The sequence below is a fragment of the Otolemur garnettii genome, unplaced genomic scaffold, assembly GCF_000181295.1.
Source record: "Otolemur garnettii isolate 467f Iridium unplaced genomic scaffold, OtoGar3 scaffold00022, whole genome shotgun sequence".
NCBI lineage: Eukaryota > Metazoa > Chordata > Mammalia > Primates > Galagidae > Otolemur > Otolemur garnettii.
In genome coordinates, this window is record NW_003852417.1 from 2117685 (window position 1) to 2130270 (window position 12586).

General features: G+C 45.6%; 2 protein-coding genes across 3 annotated transcripts in view; both read left to right on the plus strand.

Annotated features, from left to right (window-relative positions):
• The window catches only part of CPSF3 (cleavage and polyadenylation specific factor 3), a 47114-nt gene extending 39702 nt beyond the window's left edge, over nt 1–7412 (plus strand). Inside the window, 3 exon segments of the mRNA XM_003787380.3 lie at nt 1544–1613; nt 4994–5090; nt 7225–7412. Coding sequence (XP_003787428.1) covers nt 1544–1613; nt 4994–5090; nt 7225–7326 — 269 coding nt within the window. The 3' untranslated portion in view covers nt 7327–7412.
• A 3234-nt stretch (nt 7413–10646) lies between these two features.
• IAH1 (isoamyl acetate hydrolyzing esterase 1 (putative)) overlaps nt 10647–12586 on the plus strand; it is a 14877-nt gene continuing 12937 nt past the window's right edge. The window contains exon 1 of one of the 2 annotated variants that reach the window (XM_023511837.1): nt 10647–10748. Coding sequence is in view for 1 of the 2 variants with exons in the window: in XM_003787381.3 (XP_003787429.1) it covers nt 10668–10748 (81 nt within the window). In the remaining variant the exon portion in view is untranslated. The remainder of the gene's footprint in view (nt 10749–12586) is intronic. The other variant, XM_003787381.3, reaches the window with a different exon arrangement.

The following is a 12586-nucleotide window of genomic DNA, read 5'->3' on the forward strand; positions in this document are numbered from 1 at the left end:
GATCCTGCAATCCCTGCATCCTCCCCCCACGCCACACCCCTCCCCAACTCAAAGCAACCACCAGCCTTTCTGTCTCTGTGGACTTGCCTACTCTGGACAGTTCAGATAAACGGGATCACACAATATCTGCTCTTTCCTGACTGGCCGCCTTCACTAAGCATAGTGTGTTCAAGGTTCATCCATTTTGTAGCATAAATGAGTACTTCATTCCTTTTATGGCCAAATAATTTCCTCTTGTACGGACAAAACACATTTTGCTTACCATTCTTCAATCGAAAGATACTTGCATTGTCTCTACTTTACGGCTGTTAGGAACACTGCTACTGTGGGGATTTGTATATATTTTTGCATAGACATATGTTTTTATTTCTCTTGGGTCTGTACATAAAAGAAACTTTACTGTAAGGTCACAGTTGCTGACCCTGCTCTAACTTAACTCTTTTTAACTTTTTGAGGAACTGCTGGCCAGTGACTGCTGCTGCCGGTGAGGGACAGGGAGGTATTTAGTGATGTGCTGAAGCAAATGTAGAGCTCCAGGTTCAGATGGCTCATCTTCTGAACTGTCAGATTAGTTCACTGCGGTGAGGTGGGGGGACGGAGGGGCGTGTGGAGCTAAATAATTTAATGGGCAAGTGATTTTGAATATTAATTTTGATTAAAAGTAATTATAGGTATATTATATATAGTAGAATGCTAAATTTACAAAACATTCCAAGCAAAACAAAAGACCTCAGAGACCTTTGAATACTTGGAATACCTAGAGTTATAATTATTCACCCCTGGTCAAGTTTGGGAAATATTGAAAATAAAATTTAAAATAATATTAAATGTCAGTTTGTGGTTCAGATGATTGTATACATATTTTTCGCTTTAAGAATTCCATAGTTGGGCGACCCCTGTTGTACAGTGGTTACAGCGCCAACCACATGCACCAAGAGTGGCCAGTTCGAACCCGGCCTGGGCCAGCTAAACATCATTGACAGCCGCAACAACAACAAAAAAATTAACCAGGCGTTGTGGTGGGTGCCTGTGGTCCCAGCTACTTGGAAGGCTGAGGCAAGAGAATTGCTTAGGCCCAAAAGAGTTTGAGGTTGCTGTGAGCTGTGACACCATGGCACTCTACCGAGGGCAACATAGTGAGTCTCTATCTCAAAAAAAAAAAAAAAAATCCACAGTTAGGCCAGGCACAGTGGCTAGGGCCTGTAATCCTAGCACTCTAGGGGGGGCTGAGGCAGGTGAATAGCTTGAGCTCACAAGTTTAAGACCAGCCTGAGCAAAAGCAAGACCCCCATCTCTACTAAAAATAGAAAAAAAAACTGAGGCAAGAAGATTGCATGACCCCAAGCGTTGGAGGTTGCTGTGAGCTATGACACCATAGCACTCTACCCAGAACAACATAGTGAGACTCTGTCTCAAAAAAAAAAATTTAAAAAAAAGAATTTCATAATCACTTTGGTTATCAATAACCAGGTTCTAATTATGAATTTGGAAATCATTCTAAATAGGAATTTGGTAATTAAACTGTTGCTCTTTGCTCCTCCAGGTGCGGTACAAAAGGTTTCTAAAAAATTAGAAATGCACGTTTATAGCAAGAGGTTGGAGATCATGCTTCAGTAAGTTTTTCTCCCATTGTTGCTCAACAAGTAGTGAGGATGGGGAGGAGGAGCCCTGGTTTCAGCTGGACTCACTCCAGGACTCTGGAGTGGCTCACAGACCAGGCCAGCCCACTGCCCTGGGGCCTGCTTCTCCCTCAGGAAAGAGAAGAAGTTTTGAACCACAGCTCATCATGCCAGCCTAGTTCAAGTACATGCCATCTTCCTGGTCAGCCATTTGGGTTTTCTTGAATATATTACCTTAGGTTATCCTCCCAGGACTGGTGTAGTCAGCAAAGTTTAAAATATTATCATCAAGGAGATATACTAAAATCTCAGCTGATAGTTAATGTGCCTTTAAGAACTATTTCTATGGCTCTGTGCCCATAGCTCAGTGAGTAGGGCACCTACCACATACACAGAGGCTGGCGGGTTCAATCCCTGCCTGGGCCTGCTAAACAACAATGACAACTGCAACCAAAAAAAAAGAAAAAAATAGCTGGGCATTGTGTCAGGTGCCTATAGTCCCAGTTACCTGGGAGGCAGAGGCAAGAGAATTGCTTAAGCCCAAGAATTTGAGGTTGCTGTGAGCTATGATGCCATGGCACTTTACCAAAGGTGACATAGTGACACTCTGTCTAAAAAAAAAAGAACTATTTATATATTTACTAATAAAATGAGGATTCTTCATTAAGAATGGCTTTCTTCTAGACTCTTCCCAAAACAGTAAGTCTGTAAACTATGAGTTACATTTTAAAGTTGGTATTTTTCTGAACACCAGAGATTAGGTCTTTTACCTTTCTGCAAGTGCTCTTTGAGCTTGATTTCTGAATGTTTTTCCAAATAAAATAATCATGTAAAACTACCTCATAGTGAATAACTACAGTTTAAGCTTATATATTACACCAAAAAAGGAAAAATAAAAGATTTGTATTTAGATTTCTAATTTCCATGTCTAGCACAGTTCCTGGTACATAGCAATCTCTCAAATACCTGCTGAATAAATAAATGACTGTTTCTGGTTTTAAAAGCAAAGTTACTTAATTAGACATCTTAACAAAATAAGGTGTTGGCCAGGAGTGGTGGCTTGGCCTGTAGTCCTAGTGCTGTGGGAGGCTGAAGCTGGTGCATTGCCTAAGCTCAGAGGTTCAAGACCATCCTGAGCTGGAGTGAGCCAGAGCGAGACCCTGTCTCTACTAGGCATTGTGGCGGGCACCTGTAGTTCCAGCTACTTGGGAGGCTTAAGGGCAAGAGAATCGCTAAAGGAAGAAAAGAAAAAAAAATTTTAAAAACCTTCAAACTAAGATGAGTGAAAGCCAGTTGAAATCAAAATTCAAAAAAAAAAAAATAAGGCGTTGTACAAATTTAGAAGGGTTGTATGTTAATATTTCTGTGTCTTCCCTTTCCCTAAATTCTACCCAGATAATCTTTTTAAAGCAGCCATGTAGTGGCTTTTAAAAAAATAGATAATAGCCATTTTTTATTTATTTATTTTTTTTTTTTAGAGACAGAGTCTCACTTTGTTGTCCTTGGTAGAATGCTGTGGCGTCACAGCTCACAGCAACCTTCAGCTCTTGGGCTTAGGCGATTCTCTTGCCTCAGCCTCCTGAGTAGCTGGAACTAACCACAATACCCGGCTATTTTTTTGTTGCAGTTTGGCTGAGGCTGAGTTCAAATGTGCCACACTTGGTATATGGGGCCAGAGCCCTACTCACTGAGTCATCGGTGCCGCCCGATAATAGGCTTTAAATGGAGATTTCACTTACAGAAGCTGTCACACATCTTCAAAATCATTCAGGCTGTTGTCATTTGATTTTTTTAATGCTTTGTTGTCATACAGAACCAGCTAGCAGTAGGAACAGTGATTTCCAGTGTCACTGAAAAGGCCACAGATTTGGTTGCGTCCCAGCCCTGTGGCTGTGGTAGCCCCTGGGGCTCTTATTATTTTTGCAGAGAGCTTTATTCTGTCACCCTTTGAGTCTGAGTCACTGATCCCTTTGACAGGAAAGCCTAGGGGATACACATGCAGTTTTACCTTTGATTTCAAGGTTAGACAACCCCCCTGCCCAAAGCCCCTCTTGGGACCTCAGCTACAGAGCCCTGTGTAGGAGATGGGTGTCGGTGCCCCCCGTGCTCCCCTGTGCCTAACCAGAATAGCTGTGCACAAGCAGCCCTGTTCCCAGAGGTGCTGCAGAAATAGAAATCCTGAGGCTCCTTGGAATGGCCTGGCTCTCCCAGGTACAGCAGCAGGATGTGCAGAACAGAGGGACATAGGGCCTCAGCTGTCTGCTCAGGTGTAGAGGGCAGTCTGCAGGAGGCTGCTGGTCCTTCCACACTTTCCACTCTGGCTTCTTCCCAGTCCTATGACTTCAGTCCTATGACTTCACTCCTGTCCCTCTCCCCATGCCCTCCCCCAGACATCCCCGACTATTCAACTGTTAGGACTGAGAGACAGAGAGCCACTACTCCCATTTACTCATGAATGCAAGATACCAGTGTCTATAAACTGCCAGGTCAACCATGCCCTTATAAAGTAGCTTTATCTTCACAAATGTTTGAATTCTTAGGTTGTATGGAATAAAAGTATTAGTTTTTTTAGATGCCAATAGTTGATCACACAAAACTGGAACCTTTTCTTTCTATCCTTTTGTATGCATTTCTGTATTTAAAATACATATTTTTCTTTAGTACTAGGTTACTTAGCCAAGTTGAAACATACTATTAACATTAACTGCCTGCAAGAGCAAGCAGGTGGTCACTGCCACCCCAGGTTAATGCAGTATCTATCAGTGCTTAGCTGACCAGGGGAGGATCATTGTCTTCACGGGTGATTTAGAGTCACTGACTACCTTTTCTTACCTGTACCCAGCCTACTGATTGGACTGCTGTTTTCTAATACTTCTGCAACTAATGGGGATAATGTTGAAATTAATGATTAAACTGGGGCTCCTCAGTGATAGGCAACGTCACTGATGTCTGTATCCTAGCACCTGGTACAGCACCTGGCATATAGAAGACACTCAATAAATACTGAGTTTACATAACTCAAAGCTGGCATTTGGAGGGATGACAAGGGAGATAGCTAGGGGACTTGGGAGCCAGTTAAGTGCAGACACCTGGACTTGGGTAACTCACTTCTCTGTTTCTTCATGTGTAAAGGGGATCCTTTTTATGTAGATTAAGAAAATGTGTATAAAGTGCCTCAGCAATGCCCTTGAATAGATCGTTCTTAACAAATGATAGCTGTGTATTTTACCCGTTTTATAAAATTAATAAGATGTAGACCTCAGGTATAAATACAGGTATTCTGTGTACATTGCAATTAGGACTTCTTTTCAACTTTTCCCCACATATATAAAGCTGGACTCTTCCACTAATATCCCATCTTTGCTTATTTTAAGGGACATATTTGGAGAAGACTGTGTAAGTGTAAAAGACGACTCTCTTCTTAGTGTCACAGTGGATGGAAAGACTGCTAATCTTAATTTGGACACCCGGGTAGGTGGCTGCTCCTCCAAAATCTAAAGACATTTGAAGACCAGGCACAGTGTCTCACACCCATAATCTCAGCACTCTGGGAAGCCGAGGCGGGTGGATTGCTTGAGCTTAGGAGTTGGAGACCCCTACCAAAAATAGAAAAACTAGGCTGGCATTGTATTGGGCACCTGCAGTCGCAGTCGCAGTCCCAGCTACTTGGGAGGCTGAGGCAAGAGGATAGCTAGAGCCCAAGAGTTTGAAGTTACTGTGAGCTGTGACACATGGCACTCTACCCAGGGTGATAGAATGAGACTCTGTCTCCAAAAAAAAAAAAAAGACATTTGAAATAAAGCGACGGCAAAATAATCTATGATCCCATATGGAACAGTTTACTTTTGTATTTTGGAATTTCTTTGCAGCATTTCTTATATTTCTTTTACACAGTTGTATTTATATTATTATATATAAAGTTTTCCATGTTTTTACTCGTTGCTACATAATCCCCATGTGTATTATTCTATTATTTTCCTTTTCCAGAATATGCTTAATTCACCTCAGCGTTTCCCTAGTTTGGCGTCCAGTTGATTATAGATTCTTCTGTTGATAGCAGCAAGATCCAAGTGGCTTTTCCAAACAATAGGGTTTGAGAATGTGGGACCTGTGGTCTTACACCCGCAGATCTTTGATAATTAGTTCCCAAGATGAATGAATAGGTACATCTTCCTTGCAGGGTTATTTTTGAAGATTAAAATAGTTCTAAACAAATAACATTTAAAAAAATTTTTTTGTATGTTCTTCAACTATACAGGTGCTTTGAGAAAACATTAGATTTTTACCTCAATAGAAAAATAAGTGAAGAACATGAATATGAAGTAATTCACAAGACAATAAATATAGATAGCAGTGAACATAAAACAAATTTCCAGATTCACTAACAATTAGAGGACATACATGTTCACAGTGTGAAATACCACTGCTTATCATAACTGGCACAGATTGGAGAGAGTGATAGGACCCAGGGATGGTAAAAGAACTGGAACAGTTACTTGGGTGTTACCAGGGGGAGCAGAGTATAAATTAGGTGGCCTTTTCCTTCTGCATGGCAGTTGGGTAATGTGCATCAAGGCCTTTGTTCACAATTCCACTTACTGTATTCAACCAAAGAAAATAATTAGATGAGCAAAGATACACATACAAAGATGTCTAGTTAGCACTAAAATAATGGCAAGAAATCAAAATATCCAAAAGTAAGATATAAATAACTGAATACATTATATGGCATATCTTTACACAGTGTGCTGGCACACTAGGGGTGCTGGGGCAAGGGATTGGCAGCAGCCTGGGATGGGTGGCAGGCCTTTGAGTGCCCAGATTTGCACATCGAAGGGTTTGGGCAGTTGGCCCTGCACTCACAGAGCTTGTCCTTCAGTAGCTGTGGCCGCAGATATACCACACCTGCTGGCAGGCCAGCCATCCTCCGAGGCTCTTGCACCCATCCTGGCTGTCTAACCAGCTCTGCTATGCCTGTGTATATATAGTTTAAACAGCATATAGTGTTTTGTAATTGAGTTTTAAGAAGTGCCTAGGAGATTGTAATTTTAAATCAAACTGAATGCCAGTATTCCCCCCAAATATGTGCAGTTGTTATGTCAATAAAAAATTCAGTATGAGGGCGGTGCCTGTGGCTCAAAGAGTAGGGCGCCACCCCATATACCAGAGGTGACAGGTTCAAACCCAGCCCCAGCCAAAAAATGCAAAAAAAAAAAAAAATTCAGTATGAAATACTGAGTAAATGACCACATCGACTATTCGCTAAGTACTTTGTGTTGCACAGACTAACTTCCTTGGGATACCATTTATTGGATCAAAATATGGGCTTTGAAGTAAAGGTAATTTTCTAGAATTTTCCCCAGTCTTTGTTCCCCCCTCTCCCCGAATTCATCTCTAATTAGGCCAGTCATTTTGCTACAGGAAGCCTTCGGCACCCCGTGCATGCCCACACTGTGTGGGCGGCTACTCTGCATCTTGGTAATGTGTGCCACTGTTATGTCCACCGGATAGGAGATGGTTATTCTCAAGAATTTTCATTTGTCTTCCATGTAGTAATTACAGACAATTATAATAATTAAAGGCATATTTCTGCTCTTGTTTGCAGACTGTAGAGTGTGAAGAAGGAAGTGAAGATGACGAATCTCTTCGAGAAATGGTGGAACTGGCTGCACAGAGACTGTATGAGGCCCTCACACCAGTTCACTGATAACTTTCTGTATATCTTAAACCTTAAACATTTGATCCTACTTCTATTACTTAAAATAAATTACTTTCTCTGGAGTTGCCTATTTACTTTTGATGTCAAATGGTCTTTATCCCAATAGTTTGAATACTGATAAATTACCAGCTAATTTGTTGATTAGTCTAGAACTAAATACTAAGTAAACTACCCTTTATTTTAGAATGTATTCATTCCGCTTCCAGGCATGTATGCAGCTCTCACTGAAAAAGATTTGCTCTTAGCAACTGAAACAGAATTTGTCTTAACTATACTTATTAAGGAAAGAAAATGCGCAGTGAGTAGTTTATATTTTCATATCCACATTCTGAATTTGAATGAACAGGGATTACCACTTAAAAATGTTAAGCCCCGGCTCGGCGCCTGTGGCTCAATCGGCTAAGGCGCCAGCCATGTACACCTAAGGTGGCAGGTTCGAATCCCCAGCCCAGACCCGCCAAACAACAATGACGGCTGCAACCAAAAAATAGCCGGGCGTTGTGGCGGGCGCCTGTGGTCCCAGCTACTTGGGAGGCGGAGGCAGGAGACTCGCTTGAGCCCAGGAGTTGGAGGTTGCTGTGAGCTGTAATGCCACGGCACTCTACCCAGGGGGACAGCTTGAGGCTCTGTCTCAAAAAAAAAAATGTTAAGCCCCTTTCTGTTGCTTTCCTCTTGATAACTCTTAATTTATATTTTTGTAAAATTATGATTTTCAAGACTCAGTTTTTTTTTGTTTTTTTTGTACAATACACATTTAACTCAGGGGTATTCAGTGTATATATTTCTTTAGGAGACATAGTCTTGCTCTGTCCCCCAGGCTGGTCAGAATGTAATATTTATGATTCAGCAGTTATTCATGTGTCAGTTATTTGTTTCATATGTAAGTGAACTAGGCCAATTTCCAAAAGTATATGTAATTCAGACTTGTTAAGTAACTAGACGGAGGATTGTCTGGTGCTGAGGGAGCAGCCCACTCCACCAGGGGCTGCTTTGGCATCTACTTCAAAGAAAGTGACCTGCTTGCTCCCTCGCCAGAGGGCAGGAACAGGTGCGCTGCTAGTTCCTCCCCTTCACAGCCAGACTCCAGAGTTGACTCTGCTTACTGACAGTCTGTAGTCATCAGGTGTAACAGTCACTAAATTTTACCCACACTAGGTTATCCTCATTTTGCTCACTGCTTATAGTGACAAGTGTTGACCACTCCCCTGCACTTTGATGACAATGTTCAGGGTAAATCTGACCCTGTTACTTGAAATACATTCATTTCTATAAAACAGCCTCTATATTTTGTCTTTAGCTCATACTAAAAGTCTAGGGGCCACCTTCTAAAGTCATAAGGTTTTATAATGTATTTTAAAACTTTTTTTTTTTAATTGAAACAGTCTCACTTTGTTACCCTGGGTAGAGTGCTGTGGCATCACGGCTCACAGCAACCTCAAACTGGGGCTCAAGTGATTCTCTTGCCTCAACTTCCCTAGTAGCTGGGACTATAGGCACCCACCACAACGCCTGTTTTTTTTTGTTGTTTGTTTAGCAAGGCCCAGGCTGGGTTTGAACTCACCAGTCCCGGAACATGTGGCTGGCGCCCTAACCAGTGAGCTATGGGTGCCCAGCCTTTTAAAACATTTTCATGTTGGAAAAATACAATATAGAGGCTCAGTGCCTGTAGCTCTGTGGTTAGGGTGTGGGCCACGTACATCGGGGCTGGAGGCTTTGAACGTGGCCTGGGCCTGCTAAACAATAATAACTACAACAAAAAAATAGCCAGTGTTGTGGCAGGTGCCTGTAGTCCCAGCTATTGGGAGGCTGAGGCAATAGAATCGCGTAAGCCCAGGAGTTTGAGGTTGCTCTGAACTGTGACGCCACAGCACTCCACCCAGGGAGACATAGTTAAGACTCTGTCTCATAATAAAGAAAAAAAAATACAATATGGAATATATATACCGCAAGGAGGAGGAGTGTTCTTTCCCTTATTAACCAACGTGAGTTAATATCCTAAATTCACTCTTGTTGCAGTCATACCCCCCCCCCCCGCCACACACACATACACACATCCCGAATTCCCGCAACAACTTCCAATCCCCTCTCCCTTCGCCTGCTACCTAAAATAACAGATGTGGGCTCAAGCCTCTGCAGCTTAACATAGCACATCGTGCTAAGAAGCCCAAGCACGGTGCCTTAGCAGGTGCTCAATCTGGGCTGCCCGCGGCAACCGCCTGGGCGCGGAGGTTGAGTCAGCGGGTCTTGAGTGAGGGTTCTCTCACGTCTCATTTTTGCAGCTCCTCGGCTCTCACTTGGAGCCTGGGACTTTGAATCCCAGGCCTTTGTTGTACTCTAAGGCTCTGGCATCCTTCCCGCCCGTTTGACACTTCCTCGCACAGTAAAAACGTTCGATATATGATCAAGTTTTATTTAACAGATGAACTCCTTGTAAATGAATCAGCCTTCCACATCGGAACGTTTCTGCATCCCACCCACACGGGGAAAAAAGACACAGAAGTGGGTAGTTGTGTCTGTACTGGACAGGTGGGCTCTTTTCCTTGTCGCTATTCCCTGAAAACAGTGTAGCAACTATGTACATCTCATGTAACACTGTACCGGGTATCATCAACAGAGAGACAGTTCAAAGTATAGGAGAGGCTGTGAGTAAGTCATCTGCAAACATCACCCCTTAACGTCAGCGACGTGACATCCCCGGCTCTGCGGGGATCCTAGATCCAGTCCTGACCGACGACGCGGACGGACTGCACGTCCAACCCGGCCTTCCATTCACATCGCTGCCGCTGGCGGGCCCCGAGTGCTGCTGGCTCTGACGGTGGCTCCAGTGACTTTCCTTTAGGTCGGGTCGTTCTGCGGAACTGCTTGCACCGCCGGCCAGAGCGTAAGCAGGGGTGCGGGACCCGAGGGCCTCCCCACGCCCGGCTTCGCCGCTGCAGCTTCACGGTAAACTAACCAGTGCAGTAGGCCGAGCTTCTTGTAAACTGACAAAACTGAAGTCTCCAACGGCCGGCGACTAGAAAAGCACTGCTCAGGGAACCTCCCGCCCGCACTAGGGAGCCCGCCCGCCGATGCACACCTCCGGGACGGGCAGGGAAGGCCTGCGGCGGCTCCCCGGGTCCCCGGGCCGATCGCCCCGCCCTACCGGTCCCCGGGCCGCTCGCCCCGCCCTTATCGCGCTCCCGGTCCCCGCCCCACCGCTCGCCCCGCCCCTAGCGTGCTCTCGGTCCCCGCCCCACAGCTCGCCCCTCCCCTATCGTTCTCTGGGTCCCCGCCCCACCGCTCGCCCCGCCCGGATATCCGGCTTAGCTCCGCCTGTCAGCGGCCTGACCATGGCGCTGTGCGAGGTGGCTGGTTGCGGGAGCTCTCTGCTCTGGCCTCGCGTGTTGCTTTTCGGAGACTCCATCACTCAGGTACCGCCACTCCGGGGCACGCCCCGGACGCTCGGCTGCTCGGCGCCGCTCGGCCCATCACACCCGCGCACTCCTGGGGCCTCCCTGTGGGGTCCGGCGCTGGGTCCCCACGTTCCTCCGTCACGCGGTCCCTGGGCTTCCCTCCCTGCCCCTGGGAAGGCCAAGGAGACGGGGCTTTTTCCTCAAGCTTGCAGCGGCCTCCAACGACCCCCGAGGAATGGCGAGTCCAGGCCCCCTACAGGCTGACAGCTTCGAGGCCTCCTTTGCATTCAGCCTTGGACAGGAACCCTGCCTGTCCCGGCGGAAGAGGCTACTGACGCGGAAGTCCCGGCAGGGACCACGCTGAACTGCCAAAGGCCGCTTCTCTCCCTTCCTGACCCTTTCCGTGGGGCTCGGGGCGACCTGGGGCCCTGGTGCTTTGTTCCCATTGAGCGTCCCTCGGCGGTGGCTTCCGGGCCCTGAGGGTTCGCCCGTGCAGAGCTTGGAGGCTGCGACCCTTCCCAGTTTTTTATGCAGCCTGTCCATGCAGAAGGCACTTTGAACTAGTTCCCCTCTGCGCCGCGGCTGATGGAACAGGTTGAACGAGCAAAGGTGATTTTTTTTTTTTTTTGAGATGGTCTCGCTCTATTGCTCAAGCTTAGGTGCGGTGGCATAGCCTTAGGTCACTGCAGCCTCCATCTCCTGGACTCTGGCGCTCCTGTGTCTCAGCCTCACCAGTGGACGACGCATTTTGTGTTTTGTAGAGACAAGATCTATCTGTGTTGCCCAGGCTGGTCTCAAAGTCTTGGGCTCGAGTGATCCTCTCACCTGGACCTCTCAAAGCGCTGCCCTGGGATTACAGGTGTGAGCCACCATGCTTGGCAAGGATTGATCTCGAAAATAAAACGGCTTCAGGAATAAAGTAGAAAAAGATGATACGGGCAGCACCCGTAGTTCAGTGGTTAGGGCGCCAGCCACATTCACCGAGGCTGGCGAGTTCCAGCCTGGCTCGGCCTGCTAAACAGCCGTGGCAACTGCAACGGAAAAATAGCCGGGCATTGTGGCAGGGGCCCGTAGTACCAGCTACTTGGGAGGCTAAGGCAAGAGGATCGCTTGAGTCCCCAAGAGTTTGAGGTTGCTGTGAGCTGTGATGCCACAGCACTCTACCGAATGCGACAAAGTGAGACTCTGTCTCAAAAAAAAAAAATATGTTGGGTCATCCAAGATCATCCAAGTTCCCACTAAGAAAAAATTATCCCAAATACCATAGTTTTTACTTTAGGGGAGAAGTAAAGATTATTTTCCTGTGTGTGTGTTTTAAACACTTCTAACACTCAATTATTTTTCTAAGTCAGGTTTTTTATGTATGTATAAATAGTTGGTAACATTGTTTTTAGGCATCTGGAGCAGTAAAGGGCTTTCCACACCTCAAGGGAATGTATATCAAACACAGTTCACGCTATGTTCTATCATTAATAAAACCATGAATTTCTTGCTGCTCGCAGGGTAATGCCTGTAATCCTAGCACTCTGGGAGGCCAGTGCAGGTAGATTGCTTGAGCTCAGGTGTTCAAGACCAGCCTGAGCAACAATGAGACCCAATAGAAAAACTAGCTGGTGTTGTGGCTCGTGCCTGCAGTCCCAGCTACTCAGGAGGCTGAGGCAAGAGGATTGCTGGAGCCGAGGAGTTTGAGGCTGCTGTGAGCTACACCACAGCACTATATTCAGAGTGAGGGAGTGAGACTCTGTCTCAAAAATTAAAAAAAAAAAAGTTAAATAAATAAATAGGCTTGGCGCCTGTGGCTCAAGCAGCTAAGGCGCCAGCCACATACACCTAAGGTGGCGGGTTCGAATCCCCAG